Source organism: Peromyscus leucopus, chromosome 4 (genome assembly GCF_004664715.2).
Source record: "Peromyscus leucopus breed LL Stock chromosome 4, UCI_PerLeu_2.1, whole genome shotgun sequence".
NCBI lineage: Eukaryota > Metazoa > Chordata > Mammalia > Rodentia > Cricetidae > Peromyscus > Peromyscus leucopus.
In genome coordinates this window covers 21762909-21781411 of record NC_051066.1, presented here as the reverse complement: position 1 = coordinate 21781411, position 18503 = coordinate 21762909, and the positions used below count along the sequence as shown (strand labels likewise).

Genomic DNA, 18503 nt, shown 5'->3' with positions numbered 1-18503 from the left:
TCTTTCCAGTTTTGTTCAGAGGAGTTCAAATGACTCCCAGAACAATACAGACCATTGCTGCTTCCCTTGGTTGCCTCCCTGAGGTTGAATGTAAGTCCCTATTGCTGAAGACATTATTATGCACTTCAGACACATGAATCAGAAGATTTGAGCTCTGACCTGAAAGCCTCCTCCTTGAAGACTATTTTATTTTAAAACTTATTATACAATATATTCTAGTCATATTCTTTACCCTCCCCCAAGTACTCCAAGATCCTCCCACATCCCTATCCACCAAGCTTCATGTTCTTTCTCTCTCTTGAAAAAAAAAAACAACACAGCAAAAATGAAACCAAACAAAAGTGCATGCATGCATACATGCACACTTGTGCTTGTGTGCGCACACACTCCCACACAACACACACACACACACTCAAATACATGCAAATACACACAGACACCAAAAGCAAGCAAAAGCATAAAGTTCATTTTGTTGTGGCCAAATAATCCTGAGCATAGGCCTGCCCTCGGGTATGTTTAATATACCTACTGCCACTCCATTGATGGAAACTGATTTTCCCTTCCTCAACAGTTATCAATTGCAAACAGTTTCTTGGGTAGTGGTGCAGATTTGTGTCTAGTTAGCCTTCTACATGTTTGAGATGTTGTCTGGGTTGAACTTGTGAAGGTCTTGGATGTGATGTCACAGTCTCTGTAAGTTCATGCATGCATCTGCTCTGTTATATATGGAAAATGCTGTTTCCTTACAGTCACAAATTACCTCTGGCTCTTACAGTATTTCCACCTTTTTTTCTATATAGATGCCTGATTTGATTTAGAGCTCACTCTATGGGAGGAAGTTCATGCCTGTTACTATAATTCTGGCCAGGAACCTGTGGCTGTGTCAGTTAGTTTTTTGATGCTGTAATAAAGTATCATGACCTAGGCAACTTACGCAAGGAAGAGCTTGGCTTATTGTTCCAAAAGGAGAGCCAATAATGGTGAGGAGCTGTGGGAGCAGTTGTCCAGAGTGGAGATCGACAGATCTTCAACCACAAACACAAAGAAGAGAGAGAGAGCAATCTCAAAGTGGGATGACACTATGAACTTTCAGCATCTACCTCCAATGCTGTACCTTGTCTCCATTCAGTACCACCAACTAGGGACCAAGTGTTCAAATGTCTGACTCTATGTAGACATTTTCATTCAAACCACCAGAGGAGCTCGTGTGCCCTAAGGTGAGCCTATCATTATTGTTTTGCTAAATAGACAAATGCCTTATGTATACATAAATGTTTCACATCCATAGATTAATAAAGCTCTAAGTTGCCATCGGAGAAGTGTCTGTGCAGAGGAGAGTAGTCAATGTAAAGACTCACATCTGAGCAAACAACAGAGAATATGTAAATCAGCATTATATCATGGAATGAGGATGGGCACAGGAACTCCTCCCCATAGCTGGGGAGCAATTGACAGTTGATTATTAAGTTGGGGAGAGACCCTTTTCCTTAGGAGTGACCATGCTCTACTGGCCCTACACCTGTGCATATGAGGGCAGCATAACTGGATCTGGTGAGTTATAAATAAAGGAGAGAGATAACATGATATGGAAAGGACCCATGAGCGTTTCTCTGAAGGATGATCCTTTCAGATACAAGTGCTTACCTTATGTAAACACATAATACATTGTACATTCATACATGTAAACTCCCAAGTTGGATGCAATGATTACATTAAAAAAAGAGTTAAAAAAAAAAGCAATTCTGTGCATCACACATTTGCAAAGCCCAGAGAACAGCTATGCATTCCTAAAGGAATTCCTGAAGCATGACATGGTGGCTATAATGCCTATAATGCCTATAACCTCAGCACTTAGAGACACAGGCAGGAAGAACAACCCACAAGTTTCAAGGCAAGCCTGGTACATAGGAATAGGTAGCCCAGGTAAACCAGGGCTGCATTGCTGTGGGAGCTTGACTCAAATAAACGACAACAAAGCAACAAAAGACAAGCAACAACCAACCAAAAAATGAAAAAATAGAAACCCAGAACTCTTGAGAAGCTGATCTAGCATCACGGTCTGGCCTGGGGTGATTCTTACTGTCACAACTTCCTGGTTCTCTTCAGTTCCTGTGTGGAGCATGCCTTCTTGAAGTTACCCTGCCCTGTTTGTCTCACTTGAGGGTGTGGTATCATGGTATCATGGCTGCCTTTAGGGCGCTTGAACTGTTTTCTAAACACTGGGCTTGGTGAACCACATGTTATGTTTTGCCAAGCTATCCTCCCCCATCTTATTAAACCACTGTGTATTTCAAGGGCAATGCTGTCCTTGGGTTGCTGATTTATTTACCATTAACTCACCAAAAGGTCATTTTGAAAATGACATTATAGCATTCCATGTTTCAGCTCTCCCCTGAACTTTATTCCTGAGCCTTTCTTCCTGAAGCCAGCATGTCTCATTAATTCGCCACCAAGAAATCCAGTTTCTGTGTAGGAGACGGGCTTAGGGGGGACCACACTGTATCTGAAGAACTTCAGTCTTTAGGAGGCTCTTCTTGTAATTGAACTCTCAATAGACTCCGTCGGGAATTTCTGTTGCTCCGTCGGGAATTTCTGTTGCTCCGTCTTTGCTTCCAGTGTTACTTGTTCTGTGACCATCATTGAAGTTCACAGAGGATGATCTTTGTTCCCCATTGCTGTGTGAGCCGCTTATTACTATAATTCATTTGTGTTATAACCTAATTTCACTCTGGGCAGCTGTGAAGAGAGAATTGCTCAATCCTAGTGGTCTTTGTTGATGCGTGTGCACTTTCCTCTAGAATTAAATAAATGACAAGTGGGGACATGGCTGGGAGACACGATTTAACTAGTATCCATTTTCATGGCTTCTAAAATTCTTCCTATCACCTCACGCTTCTTCACCTGAGGACTGCTCCCTCTAATCATGCCCTGTGGCTCTTTTCTTTTGATGATTATAGTCTAGCCAGTATGAGATTTTTGTTTGTTTGTTTTTTTTTTTTTGAGACACAGGGTATGTAATCCTGGTTGGCTGCTAGTCTGGAACTCTCTATGTAGACCAGGCTGGCTTTGAACTTGCAGACCTCCTGTTTCTACCTCCTGAGTGTTTGTATTCAGGCATGTACCACCATGCCTGCCTCATCATAGTATTCTTGCAGGTTTTCAAACACAGTTGAAATAAATCTGTTCTGTCTCTAAGCCATTGCATGTGCTGTTTTGTCTTCCTCCCTCCCTCCCCCCTCTCCCTCCCTCCCCCTCCCTCCCTCCTTCTCCCTCCCCCTCTCTCTTTCTCTTTTTTTTCCTTCCTCCCTTCTCTCTCTCTCTCTTTCCTTCCTTCCTTCCTTCCTTCCTTCTTTCTTTCTTTCTTCCTTTCTTCCTTTCTTTCTTCCTGTTCCCATTCTTTGTTTCTGCAGTTCTACTCATGGTGCAAATCTCATTTTAAGTGACATTTTCAAAGTGTGATTGATTGTATGCCTACTGATTTCAAGATAGGCCTTTCCTCTCCCACAGATTTGAGTGCAGAATGATGCCTTTCTTCGATCATTGGTGCTTCTGCTTATCCGTAGTCTGAACATTTCTCCAGGAAAGGCCATGACTTGCTAATCTCTCATCAGATTCCCAGAGCCTAACACACTTCCTGAATGAGTACAGCCCAGACAAATACATGAATCAATGAGCAGACTCCTGCTTAAGAAAATGAAAGAAATATTTAATTTGGAATGGTTTCTAATAGGTGGATTCAATTATATAATTTATTATTATTGCCTTGAATATGGAGAGGATATTCTTTTAAAAATCTAACCTCTAACTTAGCAAAATATTCTGAAAGATTGAAGAGGTGTTTTTTGTTTGTTTGTTTGTTTGTTTTGTTTTTCTGGGCTTTTGTTTTGTTTTGTTTTCAACTTAGAGAAACCATATCCTGGTCAATAGAATTATTCCCACATAGTGACTATGCTTTTTTCTTTAAAATAAGAAAGTACAATATCTTTATACTGCCTTTCATCCTCAAAGCCCCCACATGAATTAATTAATCCACAAAATGATATCGTGCTTGAAAAGGAAGAATCTGTGGCTTAGGTTTATCTGCAAAAGCCTGCTTTGCCCTGAACCAGGACAACTTCCTGAGCTCTGCCCTCAAAATCCTCCTTGCTCAGGAGAAAGTAGATGATTCTCTAAAGCCCACCACAGGCTTTTGACTCCTGCAGGGTTATCCAGACATGCCTTACAATGTTTCAATAAAAATAAAGAAGATAAAGATTTAACATGCTATAATCAGGGTTACTTTTCTTGAATCTTTAGGAAAAAAGGAAAAAAGTCTTGAAAATAATTGGGTCTCATGAACAGCTGTAATGTGGAATATATTAATAGGAGGTCAAGAAATGAATGCATAGGAGTGCATTAGAGGTTTATGTCATGATGCTCCATGTTTGAAGCTGCTGCTTCATAGCTGTGTTGAGCAATCACACACTTCTCTGCTGTGATCCCAGCCTCTTCCATGGAAGCCCTGTGATCTGCATCTGTGTGGCATTAATGCTACACTTCTTCCTGAACTGGGGCCACTGTGAGCATTTTTAGACTCCAATTAGCAATGTTTCAAAGGTAACAGTCAAAACAAATGTGTTGTTCTTTTAATTATTCATGTTGATCACAACCAGCTTTATCAAAGGGAACTGTAAAAAAATAATTCATGGTTCATGGTTCCCAAAAAGAAAACCCACTCAATGGAGCATCTGCAATAGCAGTTTCATTTTTATAAATAAAACATTTTACTCCAAAAAGGAGTAGACCTAATACACAATTTGAAAAGCTGGAACCAAAACTGTAGTCTCATGATTTTTAAAAATATTTAGGGGAATTTTTGAATATGAGATAAAAGAAGTGATATTTACATTACAGCCATTTTTTAAAAATAAATACGCATGAGATAATCCATATGATTAAAACAATAAACATAAGTAGTAATATCAACTCAAGGAATTTAAATAATTAAATTAAATAATTAAATAATTATTTGGGTCCATTGTTTCATACATGACATCTTGTCTTGATAGATGCTGACAACAGATAGCTGTGGATGACTTGGCTGCCACCCTGAGGCGTGGAGGCAGGAGGCAGGGAGAGATAAAAGCAGAGGCAGGGTGTGGGAAAAGAATCTGTGGGTGGATGAAGGGACTGTAAGTTCAAGTTAGTCAGATATAATGCAAACTCTGTGGGTCCTGTAGAAGAATGTCTTCATGGATGGTCATAGAGAGTTGAAAATGTACATAATTGCCTTTTGAAAAAGCCAGGGGTTCTTTCATCATTGCTCTTCCTACCAGCCAAGCCACTAGATGAAGACTACTTGACTGATGGCATTTCTGCCTTTAAATAAAAGTAAGAAACTCCATTCAGTAGAAGCCAGAAAGAAAAAGGTGAATGTCCCCTGAGATCAGAAGACTGAGCAAGTGAAGTGTATACTCAGAGAGAAAACTGGGGGAGAGGGCCCATCAGTACCAGGAAGCAATTTAATTGATAATTTAAAAAGTTTGTGGAAGTAGTGGCTATGTGTAGTTGTGTGTATATTGAGATTATGGGGTAAGGGGATTATAGATTTTGAGTGATTACAAACTAAAATTTTGCTTTTAAGAGTATTTATTTTGCACCCAGCGGTGGTGGCGCACGCCTTTAATCCCAGCACTCAGGAGGCAGAAGCAGGAGGATCTCTGTGAGTTCGAGGTAAGCTTGGGTGAGTTCTAGGAAAGGCTCCAAAGCTACACAGAGAAATCCTGTCTCAAAAAATAAAAGTATTGGTTTTACTTAGATTTACTATTTCTCTTCAATGTCACCTTCAAAGGTAACTTATTTTCTTTTTTTTTAAATTGAAACTGCAGAGATCACACAGTTTACCATATTAGTTAATAAAAATATAACTTTAATATAAGGAAGGTAAACCATAAAAACTATTTCTAAATATTCTAATTGTTTATCTAAACTTGGATTATGCTTGATATGTAGGCATGACTGTGAAGTTGAAAACTGGGTAATAGTTATTGATTAAATTTGAAAATAATCGTAATTTGAATTTTTAAGTTTCATAATTCACAGATATATTGTATGTAAAAATTTGGGACATTTCAGTGGGAGAATTAGGACACTCAAATGTAATTTCATAGACATTTGTGTATTTATATGTGTATATATATATGTACACATATATGTATTATATATATACACACATATGTGTATACATAAATAATTATTTGTATATATTTATTTTCTTATTCATCATGTGGCTACCATGTGACAAATTCTATACTAGGTCCTAATATTGAAATAGTAAATCATGCGTAATCCTCTCTTCATATAAGTTAGAAATCAGTAAGGGAGGTGGAAAAGGAAGCAGGCAATTTTAGTGTTATACATCTGGGACAGAGACAAGTCCCAGTTGCTCTTGGAAAGCAGATTATACAAGGGCAAACTGCTTTAAATCTGAGAAATCATAGAAATAGTTTCCATAGAAAACATAAAGCTCAGAACTGAAAATTTTGAAAACAAAATACGTAAATACATCAAATTACAATATTGAAAAGATTGAGCTCCATTTGAATAATGAGCATACATTTATTACTATTTTCAACCATTGCTTTCATCATCCCTTAATATCTTGTTATATCATGTGTTTCCAGAACAAACAATAATGCCAAAAGTAATGTAAGTGAGAGCATGACATAAAAAAGGGAACACAAGTCATGGCCTCTCACTTCCAGGCATTTACAGTCCAACTACAGCACAAGTCTATTAGCCATGAAATAAGAGTGGACAGCGTAACAGTATTTGAACATGTGATAGCATGAAAGCACCATGATTACCACAGAAAAGTCAAGCTCCTTCAGGCTAAAAGCCATGTCTCAGTCATACTTCTATTGCTGGCTTGAGGCTCTGTATTTCGGAGTGGATTATATATAGCATAAATCAGGGGCCATAGGAGAATTCTATAAACTTGATACCATAGGTAAAATGAAGGCAGTTTGTTTGGACAAAGAAAACAAGATATTGAAGGTACTGCCTTAAGGGAAGTTGTTCTGGTGTCACTGCCCATGATCTGTGTGAAAGACATAAAGGAATATTAGAGGTGGGAACCAAAGCATTTGAAAGTCAAGATGATGGAATGAGTGCTTACAAAGAGGATTGAGTAGTCACATGCCAGCTGAGGAGAGGCTGCTTCAGAAGATTGCTGGCTAGGTTGGAGCTGAAGAGATGTCTCAGTTGGTCATATTGCATACCTATATATGTGCATATACACTCACACATGTGTGTACAGTAACATGTGTGTATAGTAACATGCACATGTGCATGCACGCTTGTGTGCATGCTTGTACACACACTTGTATATCAATGATGGTAGGTAAAATAAACAGCAGAAGGAAAGTCATTTGAAACCTAGCAGTATTTGTTACTACTGGAGCTGGTGTGATGTTGAGGAAAGTAGTTTGGGGAGATACTTATGACTGATGATGTTAGTATATTTTACTTCCTGCTTTTAGTAAGAAGGAAGTCTCAGAACAAATGACTAATTAATACTTCAAGACTTAAGAAAATGGTTAAATATAGATCTGCTTATAAGCAAAGCTTTTCATTATGCCATATACTCAAATGATACTTTCCAAACTCTTCTATACTCTTGCAATTATAAGAATCATAGAAACAGAATAGTGGACATAGGAAGTAATTTCTCTACCTTAGCAGAATAACATTTCAACGAGTGACAAATAAATAAAATGTATGTGAGGTCTAAAGAGAATATTGAATAAGGGTGAAAATCAAGAATCTAAAATAGATTAAACAAGATATATTTTAAAATTTATGTTTATTCTTTCTCTTTCTCATGTGTGTGCCTGAGTGCATGCAAACTTGTGTGCACATGTGTGCATGTGTATGTAGGCATACATATGCCATGGTGCATGGGTAGAATCCAGAAGACAGATTGCTGAAGTCAGTTCTCTTATTAATATATGCATCCAAGACATTAAACTGAGATTGAACTTGTTGTCAGCAACTGCCTTTATTCAATGAGCTATCTTACCACCCCAAAACTTATTTTTAAGATATAATAATAATAATAATAATAACAATAATAATAATAATAGGTCAATAAAGCAGTTACACTTAAATATACTGGCCACAAATAAATTATAGTTTACAAGAAAGATGAATGAACAAGTTAAATAACACTTCAGAGGAAGGACCAGTTTGGTGGGAACAAAATAAGGCAGAAGAAGGAGGTGATATTGATGAAGTAGCTGGACATTTAAGACTTGGGAACTTCTGGTTGCCTTCTAACTTCTGCCCTTGGGAGAATAGAAGCCATTGCAAGTTTTGAGTCAAGGAGTGATACTGTAGGCTGATTGACACAGAGTTGACATTTTAACCTCCATCATGACTGCATGAGGAGATGGGAAGTGATTAGCTCCTGAGTGTGCATCCTTTATGAATGGGAATTTATGAAAAGAAAGGCTTTACAGTCTTATTCAATTGGCTATTCTGAAAAGACTTGGCACACAGGAAACGAAGGAGGAAAGAGAAAAGGGTCCTGTTCTAGGTCATTAAATTCCTGGAATGTAGCCCAGGCTGGCCTCGAACTTGTGATCCTCCTGCCTCCGCCTCCTTCAGCAAATCCTACTGGCATGCGCCACCACAACCGGGTGGTGGTGGCGCATGCCTTTAATCCCAGCACTCGGGAGGCAGAGGCAGGCAGATGTCTGTGAGTTCGAGGCCAGCCTGGGCTACAGAGTGAGTTCTGGGAAAGGAGCAAAGCTACGCAGAGAAACCCTGTCTCGAAAAACAAAACAAAACAAAACAAAAATTCCTGGAATGTATCAATTGGTGTTTGTGTAAACAAAAATATAACTGGGTGGGGGAGGAAAACATATATTGGAATTTCTTGTACTAAACACACGTTTTATAGTATTTGATGCAAAAGAGTCATACTTGCTATTTCTTACAGAAGTGAATCCCACCAATTACCTTGCCAGTGAGCTTGACACTCCCTCTGTCAAACTTCCTCATATGATCCTGTTCTCAGTGACAGGTTGATTGTAACCTTTGAGTGTCACTGAGCTAGGCAATAATAAACATACCTCAATTCTGGTAAAACACATCTGAATTCTGGACTCACACAATGTATGATGATTGTGTGTGTAGCTTCAAGACACTGAGGTTATGGCACCTTTTTGCAATAGTAGATCAAAGAGTAGAATACTAGAGTAAAATTAGTCACTTACTGGATGTTCTATCGGTGGAATGACATCTTTCAAGACATGCTGTGAATGATTCCTTCTGTGCCGGGAAATCTGCAAACACATTGACATTTGATGCTATTACATTGTTTTTCTTTACAAAGTTGAAAATCATTTTAATGAGCACAATTTAGTGGATATGCAAATGAAAGTGAACATATTAAAATTTAATTAAATAAGGATAATAACATAGATATAAAATGAGTAATGCATTAGATGTTAATTGATTCGAATAAAGTTTGTGTTTCAAGATGGCTGGCTGAAAAAAATAATTATGTGCCTTTCTAAGCCTTGAATTTCATCTTATCAAGTAGTGAGATCAGTATTCCAATTTTGGACCTTACCAGACCTTTACACCTGCTTTAAATGAATTATATAACGCAAGTGCCACTACAAGGCATTACAGGTTAGAACACAAAAAGTATATGCATATTCCTCTTGGAACTCTTAGCTTGGACTATATTCCCAATGCTATGTGGAAGCTCAAATCATTGAATATAGTGTGTGCACAAGGAGAGACTTTACCATTTATGGTTGTTAGAGTAATGAGGCCCTAGTAACCAGCTTCAACCGCCAATCATATAAATATGAAACTTCTGAGGATTGGTTCACCCAAACATAGAGTAGCCTCAACCTTCAAACTTCCAAGCTGTTCTGGAGTACCCTGAAGGAGAGACAAGCTGAGCAGCTTAGGCTTTATTCAAAAGAAACATTTTGCTGTTTTTGCCAGACTCTAAGCATAATAAGATAAATAGTTTACATCTTTGTGTTTTACCATCTTAAGTTGCAGTAACTGGGAAAAATATTTCATGTTGAAATATGAGGTGATGTTTGTGATGCCAGCTCATGATTCTCAAAACATGTGTTGTGTTATTTTCACATCTTCCTTCATTGTTCAGATGCCATTAAATACACAAAAGTCACACAGAACATTTTCTCTGAACAAAGAAGAATGAGAGTTATTGTTCTTTCTCCAGAAGAAGCATCATGGACAAATTCCATCATTAAAGAAGAAGAGAGGAGGAAGTTATGATTTAATTTGATTGACAGCTTAAAGGATTTCATTAGTAAGATTTCTTCATATTTTATATGAAAGAGAGAGTGGGAAGGAAGAAAGGAAAGAAGTGGAGGAGAGAAATAAGGCAGGTCTTAGCACCATAAGTAGAGATGAAAAAGGCTTTATGTCTTTGGCTCTAGTTACTGGTGTTTTTAACAGACTGAAGAAATTAGATCAATATCTGTGAAGATTTTGAGGTAATTGTATTACCATAGAAACCAGAAGCTGGGCCTAAAATCCTGTAACTCTATACAATCCTGGAAGCCCATATTTGTTCCACAAAAACTGTTAAGAAGAGAGCCAAATTTGAGATCATTCTTTCCACTGTCCAGCTGGAGTCCGGATGGAAGGATGGACATAAGGCACAGGGAAGCACACGTAGAAAGCAGACACAAACTCTAGAGAATAATGGGCATGAGGTGTTCTCCCAGGCAGAGGAGTCAGGAATGGTCTCCACCACAGCCAGGGTCTCACAGGGTCTGCCCAGCAGGACACAGTCATTATTTTGGTGTACTGACAAGGATGTGTACCATTTTCCCCCCTCATTTACCTCATTCTGACCCCACCATTATCTGTTAAATATGGTAGATAAAGTAAAGCATACAACTTGAATTTTAAGTCCTAAATCATTTAGCTCTCCAGAGATACTGTGACTTCATGAAAAAGAACTATTTATCACCAAAGATTCTGTAAATAAGATCCTAATGTAGCTGGATGCTGTGATAATTTATCTTCGTTTTCAATGTGATTGAATCTGAAATCAACTAAGAAACACGTATCTGGCCTAGTAATTAAGAGCATTTCCAGGAAGGATTAACTGTGAATCAGGGGAGTCTCTTTACAAAATGGGCAGGACCTTTGGCAAGCAGCCTGGAAGCCAAGAGGTCCAGGGGAAAAGCATCGCTGATGCCTACATGCTTTGGCTTTTTGCAGTTAACGTGTGTATTTTACTGTTGCTGCCACTGTGGTTGTCATCAGAATCCATCTTCTTTGGCCTTCCAATGTGAACTAAAGACCAGCAGTTCTCCAGGAATGCTCCAGGTCATCAGCACTAGACTGGAACTGCTGGGGCATCTGAGTTTTCAGCCTCTCAGGTGTACAGACAGCCACTGCTGGAATACCTCGTCCCTATCATGTAAGCCAATCAATCTCATGTGTATTGGTTAGAATTGTCTTGAGGAATGGGACTGATCTGGGGATGTCTTCTTTGGGGAGGAGGAAAGACACTTTTTCCAAGTGTTGGAAATTAGATACAAAGTAAGAGAGAAGTAAGGGGAGATGCCCTCTTGTACTTGCACTTAGCCTATCTTACAGTTAGGGCTTGCCACTTGACTAGTTTAGGCTAACAGAATGTGAATAGAAACAAAGATGTATTAATGACAAAAGCTCTCTTTTACAAATTCTCTCTTTCTTTTGACACTGGCTAACAGTCAACATCAAACTAATCTATATGGAAGGAAGATTCGAGACCCTGAGTCACCATGTGGAGGAAACTAACCTAGGCTCAGAAAGTTTATATTTATTAATTATTTTACTTTAAACTTTTAGGGAGGAAGAGTTTTGTATTTATAGAAAATTTCAGAGTTTCCTGCAGAAAACAGCCTTCTCTTACACAAGTGAGAAATAAATTCCTATTTCTTGGAGTCATCATGCAGTTTAGAGAATTTGAAAGCCAGTATTACCTCAAAAGGATAATCATGGTAGATACTCAATTGATGTGAAGATGCAAGATCTTATGCACAAGGATGCTGAGTGCAAAAGTAGTCAATGAGAGGAATCCTAGAAACTCCAGCTTCACAGTGGCTATCTCCACTACTCAGCAGTGAGAAATGATCTTCCATCACTTAATACTTTAAATAAATAAATAGAAAATCATCTCATGATGGCATGCGTTTGGAAGTACCTCTCCTAAGTACTTACTATTCTATACTTGTACCCATGCAACATACATGTTTTACATGTAAGTGTGGAAGATTGTGAATGACAGAAACTTTCAGATTTTATCTCCTTAAAACCCAACTATATTTTTAGCTTGGGTGCAAAAGTCAATTACCTGGAAAGTAAAATACTTCAAGTGTTAGAGATAGTTATGCCTAGAAAACCCTAAAGTTTCTGTATGGGACCTGGCCAGCCTTATCATTTCGTGTCCTTTTTTGTTCCAATGTTAGTAGGCTTGGATGGGGACAGTAGCACACCAGCCCCTAAGTATTCCTGTATCTCACCTTGTAAATGTGTGCCTTTAAGGCAGGCTTTCAAATTCTGCTTTGTTCTTATTGTTAGAGTTGTGGCAATTTAACTTTCATTATTTTAAAGTCTTACGGTTTCACAGAAAGATTATCATATCAAAGCCATTTACTAGTATAGTCACATATTTTACTTTAAAACAAAACTGTTATAATTATATTAAATGAGCAATATAGGGGGAAATATGGGGAAGCTCATATAGTAAGCCAATGATTAAAATCTGAAATCAATGTTAATGAGAAAAATTGAGAGAAATGACCATTTTGAACATATACTTGCTTTTCTCTTGAAATGGACCATTGGGTCCATGATCTAGCTAAACCAAATTTAAATTCAAAATGATGAAAGGACAATACCTTGTGCTAACTTTTATAGAGTACTGACTTGCCAGGTACTATTGAAGGTATTTTTGTATACATTAGAATGTTTAATCTCTTAGAAACTTTAAGAAGTCAATAATATTACCTTGTTTTATAAATACAGACACTGTTTAGGCAACTTTGTGAATCTATACCTAACAAAAGCATAGATAATATTTTAAGTTGGATCAGTATTTATATATTTATTAGGCTTTATGCAGCTATCATCCTTTGCATAGATGTGTATCACACACATATATATATATACACATATGTATATACATAAAATCATATGTGAATCTCATCAGTAAGTAATGTCATGGGGAGCTGAAACTTTGAGTCATTTTAGTGTGCAGAAGAGAATGTTTCTAAGGTAGATTTCTTGAGAGAAAGTAAAGCATGTAAATTTGCACACATTTAACAGGGAGGCTAGAAATGGGTTTCAAACGTTTTACAAATCATCTTAATCCTTGTTTGGGGGAGGTAATGCTCCTGATCATTCCTAACTCAATTAGCTGCTGATCAGTCATGTTCAACCAAGTTATGAGGGTGTTGAAATAGAGAACTTTCATCACCCATTCTCAGCTGAAACAGTCTTTCTAGTAATGCCAAGAAATACACCATTCCAATCAGATTCAGTTGACCGACAGCTACGGTTTTGAAAATTCTGATTTCATAATGGCTTAATTGCTACACATAGATATCAGAAAAAGTTAGGATTCATCAAACAGTCTTTCCATGATATACTTAATTGAAATAATAAATATGAAGAAAACTTGGGATCAGCCAAAATTCTCATGAAATAAGTTTGGAGGGGAAAAAAAACCTCCTAAACTGTATTATAAATAATTGAAAATTTCATAGTACTTTTATAGATATTAATGAGCAGCTAATTATTGTCTGATTTGGTAAGTTGTCTTGGGATATTCCTTATACTTGATGGTTTAAGACAGTAGATCCCTATGATCAAATAGTGTTGTTAGAACAATGTTCATGTCTGGTACACTCAATTCAGTAATGTCTAAGTAGATCACTAAAATACACTTGTTTATGTTACAAAATATTTCTGCTATGAGTACATCAAGAGAATGCTTCGTTTAGATAGCCCTAGTTATTACCAAGAATTTAAGGACTGAGACCCTACTCAGTTTCAAATACCTATGCTTTGTCTGAAGTTGTATATACCATGTTTCATGACCTGGTAAAGTCTGGTAGTTCTTTTTAACTTCTGATTATTTTCTAAGTAGTTGATGAATTTGAGAAGTTGAATAACAATGAGAAGTTACTGTAGTTTAGTACAGCTTTATTTCAGCAAGTTATTTTTCATATAATTACAGAAGCTTTACCTGTGTGGAAGGCACTATTTTCATGTATGCTTCTCTTTGGTTCTATGTGGTTTTAAGCCTAAAGGAAACATGTATGTTTGCTTACCACATAGTTGAAGGCACACAGTCACCTTTCTTTTGTTGGTTTTTATATTTCTGAGTTATGAAATGTTTTTAATACCATTTTACAATTCTACTTTGAAATAATCATAAATTTTTACTTGAATTATTTCTAAAATTCTGAGCAAATAAAAACTTTGACAATTCAGTTTCTCTGGCCTGTTTATTAAGAGTGTCATTTAAAAGTTGCAATTGAAGTGACATGGTTATGTCTTAAGCTGTTTTTATCTCTGTATCCTGCCTCCTATATAATGAAGTTGTGATAATTAGTATTTAAGTTGGTAATAACCTTTCATTTAATGAAGAAAATAATGTTATGTCACATTTCATCTTTTTTTTTTTTTTTGGCCTGAGCAAAGTACTTATCAATGATGGTACCTTCCTAGTGAATGATCATGCCCTATAAATGGAAATGATTTGTAGTAGGTTCCATCAAAAAGCAATTGAAATATAAATGTCTTCTGAGTTGGATTCCCTTAGAATCGATATCAGATTAATCTATATGACTGAACAATTTTTGACCAAAGGTTCACTTTTCCCTCACTATCGGCACACAGCCCTTTCTCCTTCCTGCAGCTTTGGAATGTGGAAAGATGAAGTACCCAGAATGCATAAACGTGCTTCCTTCAAACCCCTCGCTTCTCTTATTAGAACATGCACCATAATTTTTCAGATCTTTAGCTTCAAAATGGAATTTAAAAGTCACTTTTTCAAATATTCTTCATTTTTCCTTCCATTTCTTTTTCATTTTTTATCTATATAAAGTGCATGAAACTGATGAGTGGGATTAGTCTGTGATATATTACATACTGTAAAAATAACAGACTTTGGGCACATTATTTCCCCTGTGTGGGAGGGTCTACCATAAAAGTTATACATAAACATGAAACATTCCACACAGCTCTGATTTTAAATAGATTACCATTTTTGATGAAAGTTTATATCTTGTGGCTTAGACTTGAAATAAAATCACTTGAAAAGCATTAGTCCGTTCCAAGGTTTTCACAGACATGTGCGTTTTCTGAGGCATACCTCCCATTAGCAACCTCCCTGGATACGTGGATGAAAAGCAGAAATAAATCTGTGGTTAAGTTTAGTCTTTATCTTCACAGTTTCTCAAAGTTTTTTTTGGTGTATCCCAAGTCTTATATTCAAATTTTCATTTGTTTTGCCAAATTCTATTTCTTAAACCTATCAGAATCAGAATTTAAAGGAAAGTTAGTTGAATTCTTTGGGGAATGTGGAGACATGGCTAATATTTCTAGTACTTGTAACGATCTAGTTATTTACACATCATAAATACAGCCCAAATGATGACTGCTCTCACAGCACGTATGCATGGTAGCTAGCTTTGCAGAAAGAAGACTGAGATGGTGGCCCTGTCTACCCTGTGCACATATCCTTTTGTTACTCTGTGGACACAGAAACTTACCCAGTTCTCAGTTTTCTGCTGTGATGTAAATGAGTTTTTCAGTAGACTTAATGGTAGGCACTCACCTAAAGCGGTGACAAACCAAATTATTTTACTTTGTACCTTATGCGTGTATGATAGATACACGCTAATGCTTGCATGTTCATTTCCATTTCCCTTCTGACCACTGTACTATTTAAATATCATAGTGTGTATCCATAACCAAATCTATTCCCCACACATGATGTTTGGCTGCTCCTTAATCCTCTTTTATTGTATAATATAAGTCAGAAATAGGACACTGCTTATTATGTTTTTTATCCCCTGAGAAAAATTAAAGGGAACAATTAGAAAGGATTCCTGAGACATGTTAAGGCTAAACTTAACCATAATTTCCTGACTCCCAGATAGCCAAGAAAGGCACTTTCTAAATGCTTAATACCTTTCTTTTCTTTATTTAATCTCAAACACGTTTTACTTCAAGAAGAAAATCAGACTACCTACTGATCTTATTTAAATACAAATTAATTGTGTACAGTGTTGCCCATTGGCTTGCTTCAGATCGATATTATTTCTTTTGGTCTCTCTTCCTGTCTTCATAGACTGAAATCATCATCAGAACCAAGGATGCTGATGTCTGAGGGTTACGCTTCTCTGTATCTCTTTAATGGGAAATATGTCCATGCCTTGTGTTCATTCTTAGTATTTTATCTCTGTAGGAACATCTATGTTTTAATAAGAATTTTGTTTTATGTATGCTTTAAATAGTGTTTCCTTAAATATTTAAAATTTTTCATTGATACACAACCATAACACGTTTATGGGGCAAAAGTGCAAAATTTCAGTTCAGATATATAATGAGTATCAATCAGATGAGGGTAGTTAATGTATCCATTATTTTGAATATTTCTCACATCTTTGGGCAGCATTCAAATTTCCCTCACTTGCTGTTTTGAAATATGCATCTAAGTATTGTCAATTTCACGTACATTAATGTGCTACAGAATATCAGGAGTAACTTCTATCCAAATGCACCTCTGTTATCCCTAATCATTCTCTCCCTTTATTTCTGTTCATGCTAACTACTCTCTTCATAAGACTGAATTTTTAGACTCTGCATATGTAGTGTTCAGCCTTCTTTCTCTATAATGAGATGCCTATAATAATTAACTTAAAGTTTGTTACGGGTAATGGCTTCGGAAGTTTCAATCCATGGTCAGTTGATGACAATGCTTTAGGCCTGTGATGAGACAGCACATCCTGTGGGAAGCTCATGGCAAAGCAGAACTACTCAGTTCTTAGGGAGGGAGCAAGAGATAAAAATGGGACAGACCAGGACCCCACAGTGGGGACAACCCCAGTGGCATAAGGATATCCCATAATGCTGTCTTCCTCAAAGTCTACAACACCTCCTAATAGCGCCACCCTTGGGCACAGTAGGTGATGCATTTTATTTGGCTTATGACACTATTAATAGAAGTACAGGATTTATTGAAGTCACAAGTGTGATCACTTCCAAGAGCAAATAAAATAGCTCACTCATCCTCTTCACTTAATAATAGAGATATTTACTCTGATAGAGACAAAAGGAAATAGTTCAAAGAGTAGTTTATGAAACTATACATGCATATTCTAGAACATTTGAACAAAACTTACATTTTCCCCACAAGTATAAGCTAGGCATCTTTTAAATAAAAAGATTGAAGCCAACAGAAAAATAATGCTAAGAAAACTATTTCCTAAACACCCATAAACTGTAAAAAACAAAAAAATAAAAATTATTGAGAACTAGGATATTTATGAGACTCTAGTCATGTTTACCCAAATGAAACACACCATTGTTAAATTCCTGTTTTGCTATTTTGTACAGACACATTCTACATCTGATTTCATGATGATTCAAACTGCATGAAATTCTTAACAAATTAAATCAGGCTCAGTTTCAAATTTTAAAAAATTCTTTCACTTTCCAGAAGGGCCTAGGTTAAAAAACCAAATTTTTTTTTTTTTTACTTATGTAAGTTTATTTTGACCACTAACAAAGAAGCTCTTCTGGTTTTGAAAAACTATAGTGCATTATATATGATATTTCATTTATAGTGTATAAAATTGAATGAAGATACCTACCTGCCCTCTGCTTTCTATAGTCTACTGACATTTTTTAAATAAATCTTTTTCTTATAAGGAGAACATGTACTTAGTAAAAGTGGCCTATCTGTGTTGAGAGTCATTTCTACAAACATTGTGGGAGGCAAAGATTTGAATAGCTACAACACTCTTTCAAGAATTAAGACTTTCTGCCAAGTGTGCAAAATAAGCACATTGAATGAATGCCTTCAGCAACTTTAGTCTGTACCTAATAATTACACCTTGCCAGACTGCTTTCTTCACTGATTTCTTGAGATTCCTAGAGACCCCCGAACTCACCTTCTGCTGCTGAAAAAGAAGATTTAGTTTTGAAGGTTAATCCGACTCAGCAGGATTGAAGGATGGCGCTTTTCCTTGCTTGTAAGTATGTTGGCTCAGGCCAGACAGCTGTTAGGACATTCTCCTCTGGGAATCGTGCCCTCAACACCCTCCATTGATGCACATACATGGTCTACTGGCTGCCGACTTCCATGCCCATCTGCTCAGATGGCCTGGTGCCCACTCACAAGTTGGCTGGATCCTTGCCCTTAGTGTGTAGGTGCCAGGCAATGATGGGTTTAGATGGGC

General features: G+C 37.0%; 1 protein-coding gene across 3 annotated transcripts in view; it reads right to left on the bottom strand.

Moving 5' to 3' along the window:
- The window catches only part of Arhgap15 (Rho GTPase activating protein 15), a 602692-nt gene that overhangs the window by 520216 nt on the left and 63973 nt on the right, over positions 1–18503 (bottom strand). For all 3 annotated transcript variants that reach the window (XM_037204746.1, XM_028881759.2, XM_037204747.1), the window contains one exon: positions 9258–9326. In XM_037204746.1, the coding sequence (XP_037060641.1) occupies positions 9258–9326 (69 nt within the window). The remainder of the gene's footprint in view (positions 1–9257; positions 9327–18503) is intronic.